At 49.4% G+C, this 19,796-nt stretch overlaps 9 protein-coding genes across 9 annotated transcripts; 6 read left to right on the top strand and 3 right to left on the bottom strand.

The window, feature by feature from the left end:
- Positions 1-73: 73 nt before the first annotated feature.
- Positions 74-3,030, top strand: TRV_07333 (uncharacterized protein; the record flags this gene model as incomplete). Its single annotated transcript, XM_003018599.1, has 5 exons — positions 74-279; positions 347-509; positions 573-641; positions 710-1,987; positions 2,053-3,030. The coding sequence occupies 5 exons, from the start codon at positions 74-76 to the stop codon at positions 3,028-3,030; spliced, it is 2,694 nt and encodes an 897-aa protein (XP_003018645.1).
- Positions 3,031-3,491: 461 nt separating this feature from the next.
- Positions 3,492-7,427, top strand: TRV_07332 (uncharacterized protein; the record flags this gene model as incomplete). Its single annotated transcript, XM_003018598.1, has 2 exons — positions 3,492-6,256; positions 6,317-7,427. The coding sequence occupies 2 exons, from the start codon at positions 3,492-3,494 to the stop codon at positions 7,425-7,427; spliced, it is 3,876 nt and encodes a 1,291-aa protein (XP_003018644.1).
- Positions 7,428-7,594: 167 nt separating this feature from the next.
- TRV_07331 (uncharacterized protein) lies at positions 7,595-9,048 on the bottom strand (the record flags this gene model as incomplete). Its single annotated transcript, XM_003018597.1, has 2 exons — positions 7,595-8,849; positions 8,945-9,048. The coding sequence occupies 2 exons, from the start codon at positions 9,046-9,048 to the stop codon at positions 7,595-7,597; spliced, it is 1,359 nt and encodes a 452-aa protein (XP_003018643.1).
- A 323-nt stretch (positions 9,049-9,371) lies between these two features.
- Positions 9,372-10,349, top strand: TRV_07330 (uncharacterized protein; the record flags this gene model as incomplete). The annotated part of the gene is made up of 1 exon (XM_003018596.1): positions 9,372-10,349. One exon carries the CDS (start codon positions 9,372-9,374, stop codon positions 10,347-10,349), a length of 978 nt encoding a protein of 325 aa, XP_003018642.1.
- A 64-nt stretch (positions 10,350-10,413) lies between these two features.
- Positions 10,414-13,063, bottom strand: TRV_07329 (uncharacterized protein; the record flags this gene model as incomplete). Its single annotated transcript, XM_003018595.1, has 2 exons — positions 10,414-11,615; positions 11,677-13,063. 2 exons carry the CDS (start codon positions 13,061-13,063, stop codon positions 10,414-10,416), a joined length of 2,589 nt encoding a protein of 862 aa, XP_003018641.1.
- A 320-nt stretch (positions 13,064-13,383) lies between these two features.
- Positions 13,384-13,819, top strand: TRV_07328 (uncharacterized protein; the record flags this gene model as incomplete). The annotated part of the gene is made up of 2 exons (XM_003018594.1): positions 13,384-13,413; positions 13,496-13,819. 2 exons carry the CDS (start codon positions 13,384-13,386, stop codon positions 13,817-13,819), a joined length of 354 nt encoding a protein of 117 aa, XP_003018640.1.
- Positions 13,820-14,298: 479 nt separating this feature from the next.
- TRV_07327 (uncharacterized protein) lies at positions 14,299-15,933 on the bottom strand (the record flags this gene model as incomplete). Its single annotated transcript, XM_003018593.1, has 1 exon — positions 14,299-15,933. The coding sequence occupies one exon, from the start codon at positions 15,931-15,933 to the stop codon at positions 14,299-14,301; it is 1,635 nt and encodes a 544-aa protein (XP_003018639.1).
- Positions 15,934-16,395: 462 nt separating this feature from the next.
- On the top strand, positions 16,396-17,608 carry TRV_07326 (uncharacterized protein; the record flags this gene model as incomplete). The annotated part of the gene is made up of 4 exons (XM_003018592.1): positions 16,396-16,518; positions 16,584-16,756; positions 16,824-17,217; positions 17,279-17,608. The coding sequence occupies 4 exons, from the start codon at positions 16,396-16,398 to the stop codon at positions 17,606-17,608; spliced, it is 1,020 nt and encodes a 339-aa protein (XP_003018638.1).
- A 771-nt stretch (positions 17,609-18,379) lies between these two features.
- Positions 18,380-19,501, top strand: TRV_07325 (uncharacterized protein; the record flags this gene model as incomplete). Its single annotated transcript, XM_003018591.1, has 1 exon — positions 18,380-19,501. One exon carries the CDS (start codon positions 18,380-18,382, stop codon positions 19,499-19,501), a length of 1,122 nt encoding a protein of 373 aa, XP_003018637.1.
- Positions 19,502-19,796: the final 295 nt, after the last annotated feature.

Raw genomic sequence — 19,796 nt, 5'->3', positions numbered from 1 at the left:
GCGACTTGACTGACTCGCTTTGTTCAGGTAGCTCGTCGTCGCGGGCTTTACTACGCTGAGAACACGTCTAGCTATGGCGGAAGATAGCTCTGGCGGTGCTGCCAGCATCGAGAATCAGCTGCGGGAGGCTGCGCAGGAGCCGGCAGCTGAGACTCCTGGGGTAGTCGAATCGATCGAGAGCTCCAAGGCCGCCGATGCGCCTGCCAGCCAAGTCACGCTCGTGCAATGGAGGGCTATGTCGGACGTTCTTATAAGCCTATACAACTATAGGGAGCCAGAGTATGTCTATGCGATCGTGCCTATGCCCGTTCCCGTCTTGTTCTCAAGCTGACTTCGTTGGAAACAGCGGCCATGATCCTTCGAGACTTTTCCATCGGAGTGTTAACAAGCGCAACGTACCCGATTACTACGACGTGATCAAGGAACCGATGGCCCTGAGCGTGTTGAAACAGAAGATCAAATCCAAAGTCTATACTCATTTCGCGGAGTTTGTCAGGGACTGCGCTTTGGTAAGAGAACAACCTCGCCTCTGGGGTTAGCCATAGTAGGTGATGCTAACACCTGCCGTACAGATCCCACATAATGCGCAAACATACAATCGCCCGAAATCCATGGCTTACGAGGACGCGCTTATTATCAAAGTATGCTGTTCCTTCCTAGCTCTACAGCAAGTAACCATGCTAAATCTTGAATTTTTTCCCTTTGACAGGATGTTATGATATCCGAGTTCCAAAAGCTCGCAGAACAAGAAATAATCTCCCCCGAAACGGCTCAACTTCCTGACCTTGGAGAAATCCCGGAGGCTGACCCTCTCCCTGCTGAGGAGGAGGAAGAAGAAGAGGAAGAAGATGAAGAAGATGAAGAAGCCGAAGATTCGGACGATGAAGCTCCACGTCGAAAACGTAAAGGCAGACCTCGTCTTAGCTCAAAACGCGAAAGTGGAGTGAACGACCTTCACAAGGGAGCTGATGCTGATGGACGCAAGAGACGAGGCCGCCCCCCACGTGTTGATACCCCTATGGAAGCTCGGATCAAAGCCGTTCTCAAGGGAATCCGTAAACTGAAAGACAGCAGCGGACAGATGAAGGTTCGCCATTTTGAACGTCTTCCGGATAAATCGGCGTATCCAGACTACTACGTTGAGATTAAAGAGCCTCTTGCTATCGATCTTATCAAGAGAAAGTCAAAACGCAAAAAGTACACCTCCGTTGACCACTTCATGAGGGATGTCGATGTCATGTTCAACAACGCGAAGGCCTATAACCTTCCTGAGAGCCAGATATACCGAGATGCCGTTGATCTGCATCGAGAGGCACATAGGCTTGCCGAACAGGAGAAGAACAAGGCGGACAGTGAATACCTGATGGAAGACGGTCGTCTACCATTGCCTAATGGCATTACATACAAGGACGAGGTCTGGCGGGTTGGTGATTGGGTTCATCTTCAAAATCCAAACGATGCGACGAAACCCATTGTAGCCCAGCTGTATCGGACCTGGCAAGACCCTGAGGGTGAAAAATGGATCAATGCCTGCTGGTACTACCGACCCGAGCAAACCGTCCATCACTTCGAGAAGCACTTCTACCCCAATGAAGTTGTCAAGACTGGCCAGTACCGAGACCACCGGATAGACGAAGTTGTTGATAGATGCTTTGTTATGTTCTTCACGCGCTACAACCGTGGACGCCCACGGGACCTACCGCTCAACAAAGAGGTTTATGTGTGTGAAGCCAGATACAATGAAGAAAAGCACAAACTCAACAAGATCAAAACATGGGCCAGCTGCCTGCCTGACGAGGTACGCGAGAAGGACTACGAGATGGAACTGTTTGATGCCCCTCGGAAGATCAAGAAGATTCCGAGTCCTATCAGACATCTCCTCAAAGAAGACGCAAAGGAAACGGATGACCTCCCAAAGCCTACCTGGGGTGCCGAGAATGCGCCGCCTATCGTGGGAGCTGTCCATTGCCGTCCACGCGATGAGAATGTGAGTAGCTAGCCGCCTAATACACGTTCTGCATGGTGTAACATGTTTACTGACCCGTTCTTTAGGAGTCTCCTCCCCCAGAGCCAACACCTTCACCACCTCCACCGCAGCTTCAGCCGCCTGCTTCCTTACCAATTCCGAGGCCACCTTCTATGGTTCAGCCTCATACGCCGATGCAGCCTATGCCCGGCCAAGATCATGTTCGACATAACTCTATTCCACACATTCCTGGCCGTATGCCTCATGCGGCCCACCTTGCTACTTCCCCTCAACCTCCCATGATGCCAGGAGGGCCACACCCATATCACCCAGCACGACCAAATATGCCGATGTACCCAGTCGCTCACAACAACCGTAACATGCCAGTTCATCCACAAACACCCCAGCCTCCATACCATGCTCCCCAGCCTGCACAGCCATACTCAGCACCGCATAACTTCCCTTCATACCAAGGAAGCCGCTTGCCTCAAGCGAGCATCCCTCCACCCGTTTACAACCCCAATGCACCGCGCAGTGTAGAAACCTTCCATCTCCGTGACGGCCTGGACCAATCAATTCCAAAGGAAATACGTGACCAGTTCCAGCAAGACGACCAAGGGCGAGTTCTTTTCTTCAATGTTCCACCGCTGGATGTTGTATCAAATAGTCACCAGGGACTGAGCCACTCTCTGAAATATCTTGCAGCCAAGGAAAGACGGCTAAAACTGATAGAAGCTACCCGGAAGAGAATTTCTGCATCTTCAGAAGAGTCTCAGACGAAGAAACAAAAGATTGAAGCTGAAGCTGCGGCAGAGAAGAAACGGTTAGAGGACAAGGAAAACCTCCATGCTGAAACTCTCAAAATGATTACACAGACTATAACCAGGAGCAACTCAGAGTTCTACATGTACCACTACGGTGATCGAGCCGCAGAAGTTATGGAACGAGACCTCCAGGCTCATCTCGACAGATGTTACCCGAAATCCCCCAAGCCAAAAGAGCCAGAGCTGGTCCTTCGGCCATCTGCGCCAAAGCTCCGCTGGAATCCCAAGGGCCCAGAATGATTCTGAATCATGGCCAAACTGTACGACTCAAAGCATTACTGTACTTTTAGCTACAATATTCTAATGACAAGCATGCGGTTCATTCATTAGGTGTTTCATTCTCTCAGCTTTTGATGCTCTTGATACGGTTGTGTTTGACTTGTTTGCCCTGTTTGCTGAGTTTGCAATGCTTACTAATCCACACTCGTATAAACATTTATCCGCTACATTTTGACTTTAGGATTACTCAGCAAAAGCGCGTCGTTAATTGGTTCTTCGCGTCTCTACGTGTAAAGCGGGCCAAATCTAATTCTAGAGACGCGCGACTATCAAAACTGATATCAAGCATTAACACGATTCTCCAGCTTCTTCTTTTTATCCTCTTTCTTCACAAGTCAAATATCATTTTGGGACAGAATAAAATCCGTTTACTGGACTCGCCGTCTATGATTTTATACTACTTTACACTCATATCCCCAGTTATGGCCACCGCCTCGCCGCGCTCAACGCGCTCCGGCACTCCAAGCAATACCCAGAAGAGCACTGAGGGCTCCGGCAACCATCATGGCAGCTCACCGGCTTCTATGACCCCTAGACGAAAGATTAAAGCTATGCTTGCCGCGCTCGACTCGGATTCGGAGCCGGATAATGCTACATCGAAACCATTCGCGCGACCCAATCCCGACCGTCCTGCTAATGAGATGGATGAGGACAGCGAAGATGACCAGGAGGATCAACTGCCAGTTGCACCAAGGGGAAGATTAGCTGCTAGAATGCTGGCGAGCGCATACTCTAAAGAATCAACATTGCCTGAGAGCAAGAGTATAACAACATCACGAGATACATCGAAAGATATATCATCAAACAAGGAAATGTTTGGGTTGGATTCTGGACCGGAATCGGAGGATGATGATGTCGTGGCCTTTGGAAGAAAAGGACGAACCACACAAGCAAGGGAATCTCGTTCCCCCTCTCACTTACGAAATGATGCCCCATCACGATCACCGTCACCATTGTTTGTTCCAATGGAGTCACCTAGCCCCGCGAAGACGACACAACGTGATGCAGCCATTTCAGTAGCTTCACCTCCAGTTTCCCGTCTCCAGTCTCTTGTCAATGAGAAGCGCATGAAGCTTAAGCAGCTGGAGCAGGAAAAACTTGCAAAGGAGCAAGAGAGGGAGCAGAGAAGTATGGAGTTAGATACAGATGGGGATGGAGAAGATGAAGATGATGAAGACGATGAAGCTGTCCAGCGGCTTACCCAACAGCCACGGCCCATGAGAAAGGCTAGTAAGAAGGCATTGCTTGAGATGAACCGTGAGACGCAGCGGATAGCTCGGAACATGCAATTAGCACACGAGGCTACGACCAAGAAGAAGATAACCATTGAGAGCTTCTTGGCCCGATTTAACAAGAAGCCCGTGTCTGCTCCTTCTAACAGCGGCTCTTGTTCTGATACCCCCGCCCAAACTTCGGATGCGGAAGCGTTGCACTCTACACCTCCGACCTCCCCTCTCAGGGAAACACTACAGAAGGATCAAGGAGACAAGCCTGCTGCTATTGATGAAACGGCCCCGAACTCAGAAAACCTTCTGAAAGAGGACATGGAAATCACAATTGATGATTTACTGACTAAAAGTAATGAGTCTGAGATACCTCAACAAGAAACCACTGAACGGCAATGTTTGAAAGGAAAACCCGTTGCCATACCAAATGTCCCAAAGGTGACGAAACCCGGGAGAAAAATACAAGTTCGATTATCTCCAGAAACTATTGCTCAAAACCAGCGACACGACTCAGACTCAGATCTCGAGGTTGTTACATCCCCACACCAGGCTCGCCGTTTAGCGCTCTTCGAGAATGTCACAACCCAAAAGTCTCACAAATTATCAAACTCACTCCGCACATTGAAAGCATTGGCCCAACTGCAGTCTAGTCGGAAACCACAGCCTATGACACAAGGAGACCTTGATGACATCCTACTTCGGAAGGCTAGGGAACAAGCTGCGCAGCAACGAGAGGAAAAACTTGCAGCACTTCGGGCTAAAGGCGTCATCATCCAAACCGCAGAAGAGTGCGTCCGTGGTGAGGAGGAGGTTGAAGATTTGGTAGAGAAGGCTAGAGAAGAGGCGGACCAGATTGCAAAACAAGAAAAGGCTGCCTCCAAGCGGGCTGCTGCAAAGTCAAATAGCGAAGGCGTGGATGACATTGCCAGTGATGAAGAGGAAGAATATGTCGAGGACGCTGAAGAGGACTCTGAGAGTGAAAATTCAGAGCGCTCGGAAGAAGAGCAGGAAACTATGGACAGTGATGATGGCTGTGATGAAGATGAGGATAAGGAGCAGAATACAAAGTTCCTCGATAACCAAGCTGAAGAAAGCGCTGATGAAGATGAAGAGGGTGAAACACAGGATTGTAGCAAGTTGAGCTTGCGGCAAAGAAACAGGGCAAAGCTCGTAGTCAGCGATGACGAGGATGAGAAGCCTGTCGAGATGCAAGTGACTGCCACCCCCAAACCAAAGATACCCAATATTGGACAACCAACGACTCCGCTTATAGGACTATCCCAAGCCTTCGCTGCAACCCTGGGAAACAGTCAGGAAGATTCCCAGGAGGACTCTTTAGCACAGCTACGCAAGATGCCTGGCATAGATCTTCCTGTAGCCGACCTATTCGATTCAGACTCTCAGGGTTTCGCTCCTGAAACCCAGGGCCAGGAGAGCGGAACTCTTGATATATTTGCCGGATTTCCAGAACACAATACTCCAGCAATCGATTCGCCCAGTACCAAAACTTACACAGAATATTCACAGCTGCCAGAGCCAACTCAAGACGATGGATTTGTCATGTCCCCATTTGATCAAGCGAAACGTTTCCGACCCACGCCATCTACTCTAGCTGGGTCTGTGATAACCTCCAACCAGGATGGCGACCATAGAAAAGAAAGGAAACGACTTAGGCGCGGCAATGCTCACCAGGGAACCGTTGCTGGTGATGACGACCAGCCCCATACCAACGTTGATGCCTTCAAGTTAATGAAAAATAAGGCAAGTAAGCCATTTATAAAGGATAAGAGCAAGGCAAAAGAGATGGTTGAAGAAGCAGCCGAGGAATCCGACGATGAATATGCAGGGCTTGGAGGTGCAAGTGACGAGGACTCTGGATCAGAAGACGAGTTTGACAGACAAATGATCAATGATAATAGTGGAGAGGTGGTGGATGAGAAAGAACTGGCTGCTATGAACGCGTATGTATTCGAAGGTGCCAACCATTTTTCAATTCATTTCGGAAGCTAACACATGTGCAGTCACCACGAACGTGAGCAAGATGAGTTCCAGGTGAATAAACTCATGAAAGATATCACTACTGGAGCATTGCGCAGAAAACGCGTTGGCGATGCTTTGGATTTGTCAGATTCGGACGATGAACGTATCTCTCGACGTCGAGCGGCAAAGAGAAGAGAGTTTATGAAAATGCGAAAGGCTCTGCTTGCAGATGAGAAGATTGGTAAAATCGCAGAGGACCCGAAGAAGGCAGCTTTCATGAGAACTATCGAGGATATGGACTTCGATAATGACTCAGATTTCCTGGAAGAAGGCGAAGATACCGACAATTACGTTGCTTCCCAGGGGAGCAACAACAACAGCAATGATAGTAGCCAAAAGGACGGTGAATCAGCTACTAGAAAACGACCTTTTGACGCTGATGCTGCCGACTCACTAAACCGAATACCGGTGAAATCCCGAAAGCTGGCCCGTAAAGCAAGCATGAAGAAACCCCTGACTCTTGCTGAAATACGCGAAACCGTGTCCTTCGTACTTGATGGTCCTAACACAGATGCTTCATCAGCTGTTCCTCTGTCAAGCAATGTGATGCCACATGATGAAGCAGCACAACCTGATCATTCCGGTGGTATTGAAGAGGCCGATTTCATCGATGACGGAGGGGCTTTGCAGACCGGCAAACAGGACAGGACAGGCTCGGTTGATAATGCTGCTCAGCCCCGCCGACAAAGAGGAAACGTGGTTGACCGTCTCGCACTTCGACGTCAGGCATCATCTAATGCAGCTTCGGGAAGTAAGCTTGCTTTCCACTCCAGCATGAACAGTGCTGGGCCCGAATTCAAGCTTCCTCCTTTCCTGCAAAGACGGTCATCCTCAGGTCTGTCGGTTGCAACAACAAAATCTTCAACGTCCACCAGCTCCGGCTCTTCCGTTGTGGTTACGGAGTCTGCTGGGGTTCAGGGTAGCAGAAAGGGTGCAGTGAATTACTATGCTGCGGCACGAGAAAAGGAAAGAGAACTACAGCTCAAGAAGGGACTGAAGAGCTCTAGCTCTTCCAATTTGATTGCCCAACGGATGAATATGGGAGGTGGGCTAAGCGGGCTGCTAGGTTCAAGGCCAAGTGAATGGGAGTGATGAAAATTTCCTTCATTAATGGGCGTATGTATGTATTTGCTTTGGGTTTGATCATAATGTAGGGCAGGAGTCAACGGATGGTGGTTAGGCATTGAGCGGCTCTATGGTATGTTTAGGCATAGCTTATTAGATGGTGTAGTAAATATTTTTTTCCCCCTTGCCTTCATTCAGACCAGAATATCCCACTCAATTCCGACCCAGCAGGGCCGGGATGATTTTTTGACAATATCAGAGTCATCTTTACCGGAATGCTCACTTCCGGTAGTAGTAAGCGTATCGATCTCGATCTCCCATGCCAGGCCATTTCTAATACCAATGGAGCTGCCGTCCCGGATGATGTTAGAGGCAGATACAGTTGATGGAGGGGCTCTTAGAGGGGGGTTAAAAAGCAGCATTTGAGCTAAAGGGGTTTTATCTTCCCCATAACTGCAGAGTATATATGGAGCTGGGTGCCCGGCTCCTCGAGCAGAACGCGTAGTTGAATATTTCACTCCTCTAACTTTCGTATTAAGGCAGTATTTGTCTTGGACATTAATCTGGCTTGGGCTAGTGTCATTATCACTGGTAATTGGATAGGCGGAAGAAAATAGCGCAGCCGGCAATGATGATGGCTGGCCACCTGCTTGGCGTCTGGCCCCGATTTCCAGTATCCAGTTTCGAACTTGTGTCGCCATTCCATTGGGAGTAAAATCCGGCTTCGCTAAAGAGCCACCACGCCCTCGCCTTGGGCGACGTGCGAGCGGAGAGAATGGACTTGGGCTCGTCACAGGGCCCGCTCTCTTCTTACCATGTCCCGCTTCTGGGGTAGATGGCAGAACAAAACGGGGTTTCTGTCGTGGTGTAGATGCATAGGCTCCTGGCTCCCCGTGATGGGGAGCTTGAGAATAGTTTAATTTTCCTGGTATGGGGGTATTGATTTGCCATTTGTTAACGACAAATCGAGGATGACTAGATGGCACTTGCCCACGCGACAGCTCCTTTCGAGCAGGTGTAAGAATTTCCTGTTCATTTAGCTCTGAGAGTGGGCTCCTAGAATCTTCCACAAAGGCGGGAGGTGAGCTCCCTAGAGAAGACACGATATCATCGCCACCAGGAACCGTCCTCTTAGCTTCGGGACCACCTTCTATAGAGGAAGCCCGGGAAAGTTGCCTTTGCCGTTTGATTTTTGGACGAGTGGGAGAAAGAGGGAGGAGCATTTCATCATCACTACTATAAGCATTTCCAATTGTCGGTTTTTGGTTGCTGAGATTGTCTCCTGACCCTGACGAAATGCTTCCACCATTGTTTATGGGTTCCGGTTCCGACTCCGAATCCTCAATCACTTCACCATGAAAGATGGCGGACGATCTTTTCAACCCATGAATACCCTCCTGATCATCCTTATCGATCTCATCAACTACCGCCGGACGTCGTGACTGGCTACTATTGCCCCCAAATAGGAAACGGGGAGTTGACGCGAATTGAACACTGCTCTGGGACGACGGCGGCCCCAAATGGAATCGCGGAGTTCTGGATACTTGTTGCGGAGGACGAGTCCTGTTGGGGTATTCAGGATATTCATCTTCCTCCGGCTTTTGACGCGCTCTTGCTGGTGTCTGCTGGAGAAGTCAACGAAGTCCATGTTCCAACGCGCCACAACAAACATACATTCATATGGCATGATATATTGCTTTCTAAGCCAATCCTCCAGGTATCAGGCAAATCAGCTCATTCGTCTCGGGTTCCATCGCACCAAATGCGGCCGGATTCGTTGATGAAACGAAACAAGTCAAGCAGGCTACGCGGAAACGCGGTTGATGTTCAATTAAAGATGAGGCTCTGCGCATCAGCCGAGGTTCTTGGCAAAACCCGAACAATCCAACTCCAAATCACCGATTCAGGAGATCAAGGAGAAATCCAATATGAAAATGCTACAAGGCCATTATCAAACATACTGCAATTGCAATGACGGCAACACTTCGTCCTCGCCCTCGGACACTTCTTTTGACGTTAGATGCGTTTAACACGATATTTCACCCTAGGCAACACGTCGCGCTGCAGTACACTGAGATTGCAAAGGCTGCAGGTTTCATATCCCAAAATGTCACCCCAGAATCAGTACAAGCGGCATTCAAGGTTGCTTTTAAACGAGAAACTGCCTCAAGGCCCAATTATGGGAGAAACACACCAGGATTTGGTGGCCCTAGAGAATGGTGGGCAAATGTCATAAGGGGTTGTTTTGCACGAGTTCACACAGGCAAAAACGAATTAGAAGGCGTTTCAGAAACAAGAGCTGTACAAGAGGTCCCGGACTCATTGGTATCTCAGCTCCTTCGAAGATTTGAGAGCAAGGAAGGATATACTTTATTTGAAGATGTGGAAAGTTTCTTCAGCCGCCTACATTCCTGGAAGAAAGAGCTGCAGGAAAGGAAGAGAGCCGGCTGCCTTAGAGACGGCGATGTACAGAATGTCATTGTTGGTGTGGTCTCCAACTCCGACGACAGGGTATCCCCGATCCTGAACTCGCTGGGGTTGTCAGTTGGGAATGCATGGGCAGATAGCGGAGAATTGCTACCTCGTGCATCATCATCTATTCCTACGGGTGGGACTCAGTTGAACGATGTTGACTTTATAGTGACGAGTTATGAGGCAGGAGAAGAAAAGCCCCATCGCCATATATTTGATGTTGCGAAAACCAGAGCCAAAGAGCATTTGTCGGTAACAGACCCTGCGTCTCAGGTAGACGGCGGGTGGAGACGTTTTCATATAGGAGACGACCATGGTGATGATTACCAAGGAGCCATTAATGCTGGATGGGAAAGCTTCTTGTTACTCCGGGATGGGATGGATTATCTTCCCGGTACGGACCATCGAGCCATTGGGAGTGATGTGAAGACTCTCCGTTCTTTAACCGATTTATATATTCAATTGAACCAAAGATGAGGAAATTTAAATCCGCTCAATTATCTTCAAACTTTTTATACATGAATGAACTGGGGTATCTATTCTAAGCCATTGAACCTCCTTCCGCAACGATACTCAATGTATCAAGGGCAGTTTTGCATGCCCATTTCACCAACTTCTTATCCCGTTTCGAAGTCACTACGTCAGACTTGGTAACGACTTTGCGGATAAAATATCTGAGCCCTGCAACCACTTGCGGTGTCTCAGACGTTTTCATGAAAATAGTCACTAGAGCCTTCTCGTCATACCCATCGTCGGCGTTGTCTTTGTTCTTATGCTTTTTGTGTGATTTCTGCTGCGATTGTGTCATGACTGTTATGAGAAGAATCTCCACAAATGTCTTTGTTTTCGGCTGCAAGTACGGGAAATCGAGGATTTTAAGGATGCCTAAAGACAAACTACCCTCTGCAATTAACCTGGCAAACATGTTCGCTAGGTTGAATATTGCTCTCGTGCTGAGTGCATTTTCCTCATCTTCGGCGTCGATGCCACTAAAATCGTCGTCCTCCTCCGAGTGGCCTCGCTCTCCCATCTTCTTAAAGATATCCCAAAGAGAGAACATAAACGCCATTCTCATTCTCTTCTCGCCACATAGCTTTCGTGCTATCAACGTGTAGTAAGGGTTATGCGCTTCCTCCTCGGTTGCGCAATGCATCAACACGCGAGGAATTTCGGTCTCCTGATTTCGTTTTAAACGGAGTTTGGTCAGCCGGAGATATGCATCTCGACAGTCGGTTGCCGACATTATTGCGACAAATATCGATCGTCGAACGTCAGTGTTCATGCGATGAGCTCTGGCAAGTTGACCTAAGTCAACTTCTCCTCCGGTGATATCGACATCCAAAGTGTCTGTCATAGTTGCATCACGGCCTGCACTGGGGTCATTGCTATGGTCATCGGTCATTGAAGGGTCCTTCCAGCTTGCACCAACAAGCCACCATTTCCCTGTCTTAGATGAATTATGAATATCTGCTCGACTGATTCTGAGCGGCTCGCTAGCTCTGAGGTTCCTGTTGTTCAGGGTCCCAAGAACCTTCCGCATCTTGGTGATGTGCTCGGAAGCCAGTGCTGTACCGGCAATGCCAGTTTTTAGGCGGTTGTTTTTAAGATCGGTGATTATTTCAATCATGAATTTCGTGCGGACTGATAATGCCGCCTCGCCAACCCGAGCTACTGCTGGCTGAACGAGCATTAAAATATCCTTTAGCGAGGAAGGGTCATCTTGCCTCAGCTGAGATCCAGAACCTGTGGTTGGAATTAGTATCAATATATGACAAGGGGCTCTAGCATACGGGGTATTACTTACTCTTGATAATTTTCAGAAGCAGTTCAGTGTTCAACTCATTGATCTCCGTGAGTAAGAGACGAATATAATCAAACGCTAGACTGCTTCCAATAACATGAAAATTATATAGATGTGATAGCAAAGACATCAGGTTTGACAATATCTTGCTCTTAGAGGCATGATCACTGGAGTTTTTATCCTCATATATTTCATCGAACTTTTCCACGACGCGCTGTACAAGCTCTGCTCCAAAATCCATTCCAATTACCTTATACACCGCAGATATAAAGGCAGCGTGGAGGATGACAAAGGTGTCATTAAGGGTGCTCCTATCAGCTACCAAAGCAAGCAATAGGTCTATTAGAGTGGTTGTAACTATTTTGCGCGGGTGGTCTTGATATATCTTTTCGATCTCAGAGAGAATGGATATCAGGTTGGCTTCTGATAGCTTGTTGAGCTGGCCCTGCAATTGACGACGAACACGAATGAGAGCTTCGGATTCTGTTGCTGCAGCCACTCGTAGCGATGCCGGGATGTACTTCGGTTGGTCTTTGCTGGAGGGAGCTACAGGGGCAACATATGGGTTCTCTTTTATTCGTTTGGGTGGCTGCTCAGGTTCGTCATCGAAGCCTTCGAATTCGTCCATGCTGCCCTCTTCGCTGCTCTCATCATCCTCCTCTAGTTCATCCAGCAAACCTTCATCGTCTTCATCTGTTTCATCCTCCCCACTGTCCGAATCGAAATCATTGCCTGAGTCTTCGTCGAGACTCATATCAGCCTGCGCCTGAGCCTGAGCTTTTCTCCTCTTGCTCTGTAGCCATTCTTCGCCGTCTTGCTTGCCCCTCTTCTGGTCTGACTCGGAACCGTATCCTCCCAGATCACCCAGTATCTCAGCTAGCCCGTCTTCTTCAAAAGATTTCGGAAGCTTCTTCTTCCCCTTCAACCCCAAGGCCTTCTCCAGCCGAGCTATCTCCCTGTCGTCCTCCTCAAGCTTCTCCCGAACTGCCCGTGGAATTTTGCGCTCAGGAAGGGCAACGTCCGCGTCGTCATTCTTCTTTGTACCCTGAGCTTCATCACTTCGCTTGCGCTTCTTCAGAATAGATTTGGGTTCCGGCTTCGCTGGTATAGTCGTTCGTAGCTCTCTGTCACCAGCATCATCATCTAAAGACGCTTCTGTACCGGGGTCCCGGTCCCGGTCCTGGTCATCTCGTACATGTCGTTGCACCAGCTTGCGTGGCTGCTGGTGATGCTGTTTCTTCTGTGAGCGTTCTTCCTTTCGCCTTTCTTTCCTGCTCAGAGGCTTCCCTCGCCCTCTGTTGGGCCTCCCACTGTCCCGGCTGTCCTTCAGTCCCAGCTCCTCGCGCAGCTGCTTTGGGAGCCGCGTGGTATTTATCTCCGGTCGACGCATCGCGGTCTCGTCGTCCTCGTCATCTCATTCCTTAAGTCTTCAACATCTCGACCTTTTTTTTTTTTCTTTTCTTCAAAAATTATGATGTGGCCCAAGCGTCATGCCACTAAACCTTAAATCGTCCACACTTTTTGCTGCGAAAAAAAAGCCCGAAAAGCAAAGAAACAACCAAGGAAGAAGAAGAGACAACTTTGCCTTTCTTACAGTCATTATTATTACCTGCTTGCGGGCCTGAATATATACCTGGGTCCTTGCAAAGAATCTATCTCCCTTGGATACGTTTACTGGGACCTCATTGACAGCTACACATCGGCGCAACAATGTCGAAACCCCACCTCCCTAACGACGAGGTATGGATACAGGACGAAATATACCCCACGATACAAAGGGTGCTTTAGATGGCCCAGATAGCTAATGGCGTATCGGCTATAGTTCCTCTCCTTCCTCGAGTCCCTCCTCGTCAAGCAGTCGGCCTCGTCCCGCGGCTCGGTGTTCCTTACACAGAAACGTCTCCAGTCAGAAACTACAAGTAAAGATGAATCACAATCTACAGTGTCGAATCCGCCAATGATCTTAATTCGGGCATCAAACGGAAGACACAAAGATTCGAAAGTCAAGGCTTCCACGGTCGTGAAACCAGAAGAGATAGAGGCATTTTATCGCCGGTATGCAGAGATATGCAAGGCCGGCATGGTGGGCTTGAAGAAGAGGGACCGCAGCGCAAAGAAGAAAGGCAAGGCTAAGGGAAAGAAATAGGAGCAGGGAGCCTAGTTAAAGGACGGCCACGTGCTAGTGGTATGTCTTGTTGAGCTGAGGAAGAGCTTTTTGCTCTTGGGATATATATGCATTGTTTGGCGTTAGATGGGGTCTCCTACTGCGTACTGGGACATAGAGATATACGGGAAACAACGGATCAGTTTCAACAAATGAAATGGTATTCAATAATGGCTGGTATATCAAGAATGCTGCAGGAAAATAAATGCGAACGAGCGAGACGTCTTGTACGTCCAGTAAGATCCCTGTACAGCTATGGCCGAGAAAAAAAAGTAAACCACCTCCCGATAAATGCTAAAAAAAATGTCATTAATGCAAGTAGATGTTGCATATGGTGCCTGAAACCCCAAGCCGTCATTACCGCCCACACAACACGCTAGATGGACCGAAAGAAAGAGCGAAAAAAAAGTAGGACACAAGAGGTACAAGTACAGCCTAAACAAAACAGAATGCAATGAGGTCTAATCTGCCTCGTCCAAAGAATCGTAGACGCTTAGTGAATTCGAGTTCACCTGCTTAAGTGAGGAGGTATAGGGGATGGGTATGCCAAAGTCGTCTTCACTTAGATCACCAATGTCATCCTGGTCAGAGTATGGGTCCGGTAAGTCAGGGGAAGTAGGAGATGGTCTGGTAGCAGCCACCTTTGCAGCAAGACGTAGGAGAAGCATGAGGAACTGGACTGGTGGGCCGAGAACATAGGTGCATGTCTTCTTCATGATTGTGTGGGTGAGATGGTTGGCGGGAGACCGCGCAGAGGGATAGTATAGAGTAGATGGCGGTGGGAGCGGCGATAGATCACGCTTCCGGTTGCTACGAAGGCGTTGACGGAGATCAGAGCTGGGTTCGTTGACGTCAACGCCTTCTTCGGATGAAAGGTAGATTGATCCGTGTCTGTCGAAGCTAGGTTGTGTAGGAGTTGAATGTAGATCTGTAGACAGAAATTCTCTTGGTATTTGGCTCATATTATTGTCATCTGAATCAATAAAGGGGTCGGATTCTGGAATAGACGGAGATTGGTCTGAGGTATCTTCTCCATGTGCCAAAGAAGGTGCAGCAGTAGTCCCTTCATTCCATGGAGACGGAGGGTCCGAGTAATGGGTATCCGAAGGGGAAATGGAATCATCCATTTCACATGTATGGAAGGACCCTAAGCTAGACATCCGCTCGCTGTCATCCATATACTCCTGGTGTTCTTTTTCCTCCGCGGGGCTTGCATCTTGCAACTGCTGGAATTTGGCGACCAAAGACTGGAAGGCTTGAGGAGGGGGAGTCACTGTAGAACCGTCCGACTGCATATTATCCGGTACAAACAAAAAATCTTCTCCATCAGTGGCCACAGACGGGTCATTCCCCGTATCCTGGTCCTGGTCCTGTTCCCGAGAAGTGGCTTTGCGCACATCAAGTACGGGCCCGCCATTTGATTCCAGATCATGCGAGGCAGCCAAGGGCACATCAGTAGGGAGATTCAGCGGTGGAAAGGGAGGCATGGGCTGTAGTTTTGGCTGCCATGCTTTCTTCTTCTTGGGTGTTTTTGCTTCCTCCGGCAGGACCACGGAGAACCCACGTTTAAACGGACAAGGAGTGATTTCATATCTGATAATCCCGGACAGGACCTCTTTGAAGCTCTCGACCCGGCTCTTATCCTCCTCCGTCTCCCCAGGGAGCTCGACGCGATAATAGGTGAGTTTCCGTATCCTGAAGACGAATCTAGAGACCTGGTCCACACACCAGCACTGGCTGTTCTTGAGTAAAGGGTACACCACGCTGCCGGATTTCAGAAATGTAGCCGAGCCCGCAACGGTCTCTATCTTCAGCGGGCCGATGGAGGCCAGTCTCTCTGTCGGCAGCTCCCACGGGAGCGTTTCTATGGCGTCCACAGGGTAGTCGAGGTCCGGGAGGATAGGGGAGGACGAGGAGGAATTTGGCAGCTCGAACTTGAAAATCTTCGCCGAGGGGCTGGAGTAGAGGATCTCGTCTGCAGGAGAGGGGCCGCTGGTCGAGAGCTCATGCGCTCCCAGGCTATATCTGCCTGTCGAGACGGCTCTGGTCCGGGGGATGGTCGAGGAGCGGCGCAGGGGGAATGGCGATTCGGCCATGGCGGAGGGGGAGAGAGAGCGACAGCCAGCGAAAGACAGACGAAAAGAGCGAGCAAAGAAACAAAAAGGAGCGTAAGGAGAAGTAGATGAAGGTAAACAAATCCAAGGTCCTCGCTCTTACATCGCGCGCCGCATGTGAAGAGGAGTTGTCGATGTTTCAAAGTTGTCGGCTTTTGCTCTCCACCTCATAGATAGTTAGCCAACTAACTAACTAGTCACCAGTCCACCAACTAAACTGACTAGTTAGTGTGACGTAGAGGCACCGCCAGCCACCAAAACGCCAACAGCGACATCGACGACCGCGATCAACACTCGACGGAGGAGACACGCATATACAGGCCATCGAGATGCCCAAGTTCGAACCCAATGCCATCCTGCGGGGCGCGCAGCTGACGCTCGTGGGCGGTAGGTCTCTCCAAGCCGGACGGAGCAGTTGATGCCACCACCAGACTCGCTGACTGCATGGTAATAACTACAGCACACAGGGCGCTGCAGAACCCGGAGCTCTTCAAGTCGGAGCACTATAAACAGGCTGCCCTCTCTGTCTGCAGCGGGATAGCCATCCACCTCGTCGTTGCGATCCCGGTACGCAGTAATCTGTCTGCCCGCTCTCGACCGCCAGCCATGGCTAACAACAAGATGACCGCCAGATCGTGGCTGTCAAGCTGGTGATATGGCTTCTCTCCTGGGCTATTGACCTAGAGAATGCTGTGTGGGACGATAAAGTGATCGGGACTCTGGACTTCGTGTCCAACTACGTCCTTCAGGTGCCATTTTTCCTCATGACCCTGATGCGGTATATCACGCCAACCCTGGACAATATGTATGCATAATCCTGTTTCCTTGGTATGGTCAGTAGACGGAGTTGACTTATTACATTTCCTTAACAGGTTCATGGAGTCATTACGCTGGGTTGATATAACCTATACGCGGAAGCACAAGGACGATGACCCGACGACACTACGGCCAATGTACTATGATAACCTGCGGATGTACTCCAAAGGCGGCATGTCTCATGGTAAAAAATCAAGCCTTGCGCCTCTAAAGGCCTTCGCCATTCGCTACGGAAAACGAACCGGCATGGCGCTGGCAGTCTACATTCTCTCACACCTCCCCTTAGTCGGCCACTTCGTCCTTCCATGTGCAAGTTTCTATACCTTCAACAAGGCTGTTGGTCTAGGGCCAGCGGCTGTGGTCTTTGGCACCGGTCTAGTACTGCCTAAGAAGTATCTGATTGTCTTTCTGCAGAGTTACTTTGCCTCTCGCAGCTTGATGAGAGAGTTGGTAAGCTTCGAGTGCCTATTCTTGCACGGTCAGTTACTTGTATACTAACAACTCTACCTAGCTTGAGCCGTACTTCAGCCGAGTCAAATTCACTGCTGATCAGAAACGACGGTGGTTCCTCGACAGAAATGGAGTGCTGTTTGGATTTGCAGTTGGGTTCTACCTGATGATTCGCATCCCCGTGTTGGGAGTCTTGCTCTATGGCATTGCAGAGGCGTCAACGGCATACCTGGTCACCAAGATCACTGATCCGCCGCCACCGCCAGCCTACTCTGAAGGCTTCGCCGAGGGACAAGTGACATGGACGAACAAGCATCTCTTTCTTAAGCTTCCCCTAGACTCCCTCGACTTTCCTGTGGTCAAAGCTCGCGAAGGAAAGAAAATATCCTGAGATTCTTAAAGAAGAAATTCCTGGTCTCTCAGGAATATATGGGATAGCCACTGGCCGCCTAATTTCTCATGGTTTTCTTCCATATACTCAACCATGGAAAAGACAAACCAAAATGTTATATCCCGGACTGATGCCCCTGATGACGAATCGACGCCCCTATAAATAACCTCACAGGCCCGTCAAGTTTCCCAAGATCCTCAAGTTTTCCTAAAGCCGACCGGCTCCTCCTGATCTCAAGATCTAGGTTCAGACCGCAGCCCTCAAGCATATATATGTGCCCTATATTATATGTCTAGCCCTCCTAGAACCTAGGTCAAAGATACCAGATATCTCAGTTACGCCTCCATCTACTCGACCATGTTATCTCCTGGCTGCTTTTCTTTTCCTGCCCTGGACCAGGCACAAGGTATCCATTGCTATCCTCCACTACGTCTGCCCTCCGTCCCTTTGCCACCTTCTCGTCGCTTTCAACTGCTTCTCCTTTATACCTTTATGCCTTCTCTTCCTTAAGCCCTAATTTTAGGCTCAAACGGGGAAGGATCCACCTGACCCACTTGTTCCGAGCTTATGTCATCAAAACAAATTTTTTAGATGGGAAAAAATAATAAAAAACAAGAGAAAAAAAAGAGCGACGAAGCGATCGATAAAGCAACGACAGCTGAGTCGCATCGCGGCAGTGAGAGGAAGACAGAGGGCAGCGTGGAGAGTGATACGGACATTCAGAGCATACAAGCCGCTTCCTGGCCACCTTGAACAGCAACGGTGAGAGCTATGACTGTGAACTCTGTGGACGGCGGTACGCGCGAGTCGTCGACCTTCGATACCAACGACGGGGTCAAAACGCACCAGGAGGAGATGGATTCTCAACAGGACAATAGCTGGAGCGCAATCCAAGACCGGGAGTACCAGGCAGCGTCATCCAATACCGCATCGTCGCCAAACGCAGCGAAGAAGAAGAAGGGCCGCACCGGCTACTGGAAGGAAAAGAAGGCAGCAAAGAAATTGGCCCAGGCCGCAGTCGATGGCGATTTGAACGACAACGGTGGCGTCCCGACTTCAGTGTCCGCCGACAAAGATACGATACAGCTTGATATTGAGAATGTTGACCCTAATGCCACCGTTGAGCAGGACGCCCCGATGCCAGGCTCCGACGCATCCACCAAACCCAAGGCAAAATCTAAGGATCGGAAGAAAACCAAGAGTGCTCCCTCAACCGCTCCGCTACAAGATATATGGCCATCTCCACCGGCTCGAGATGATGGATTTGTAGATGACGGATGGGGTAACGGCACGCAAACGGGCTGGTATCACCGAGACGAATCCCTTCCTCGAGAAGAGACCAAACCTAAGAAGATAAAGCCAAAGAAGAAGGCTGTGAAGGCAAAGGTAGCAGATGAATCAGCAGTTCAAATAGGTAACTCTGAACCGCTTAACTCGAAGGCCGGTAACGTCGGTGCTAGTGTGAATGGGGAAGACCCAGTTGAAGACGGAGCAGCTTCTGCAGGTAAACCGACAGTGCCGAAGAAAACTGCAAAAAAGAAGAAAGCCAAGGCAGACAAACACACCGCTCAAGAGCAGGAGGCCCCGAGCATGCTTGACGGTGTTCAAGTGGATGAAACTACCGGAAACGAAACCCAGCCTCCGACATCAACTGCGGCTGGCTCCAACGACAGTACTAACGGGCCTGCACCAGTTGAAGCAAATGGAGTACTCCACACCCTCAAGCAAGTTTTCAATGGAGTCAACAGCAACACCGATACACCTACGCCTGATGCGTCCAACACCAAAGACTCAAAGTCAAAGAAAGTGAAGATCCAAGTGGATCTGGATGTTGAGCTTGCGTCGGTCTTGAAGGCAAAGGTCAAGGGGGAGATGATGATTACTTTTATGTGAGTCTTGTCACCTGCTGCGTATATGAAACGTATTTAAATACTAACAATGCTGGAATCGCAGGAATTAGACCTTTCCGAGTCATCCCCGTTATGACTCTTATTTTTCTCCTTCCTTCTGTTTCGGACTCTTGTTGGTTTACGAAGCCCTTGTGTATATATACCGTCTTCCCTTAGTCTTTGTTACGTCTCATTACGATGCATGTTGGGTCATCACGGTATGGGGATAGGGATAATATAGCTACATGGGTTATGGGTGTTGGCATTGGCCTAATGGTTTTCTGACCTGCGATGTCTTT

Source organism: Trichophyton verrucosum, assembly GCF_000151505.1.
Source record: "Trichophyton verrucosum HKI 0517 chromosome Unknown contig00997_1.f1.exp, whole genome shotgun sequence".
In the NCBI taxonomy this organism is placed as follows: Eukaryota; Fungi; Ascomycota; class Eurotiomycetes; order Onygenales; family Arthrodermataceae; genus Trichophyton; species Trichophyton verrucosum.
The sequence above is the reverse complement of the archived record's forward strand: the minus strand, read 5'-3'. Positions and strand labels throughout refer to the sequence as shown.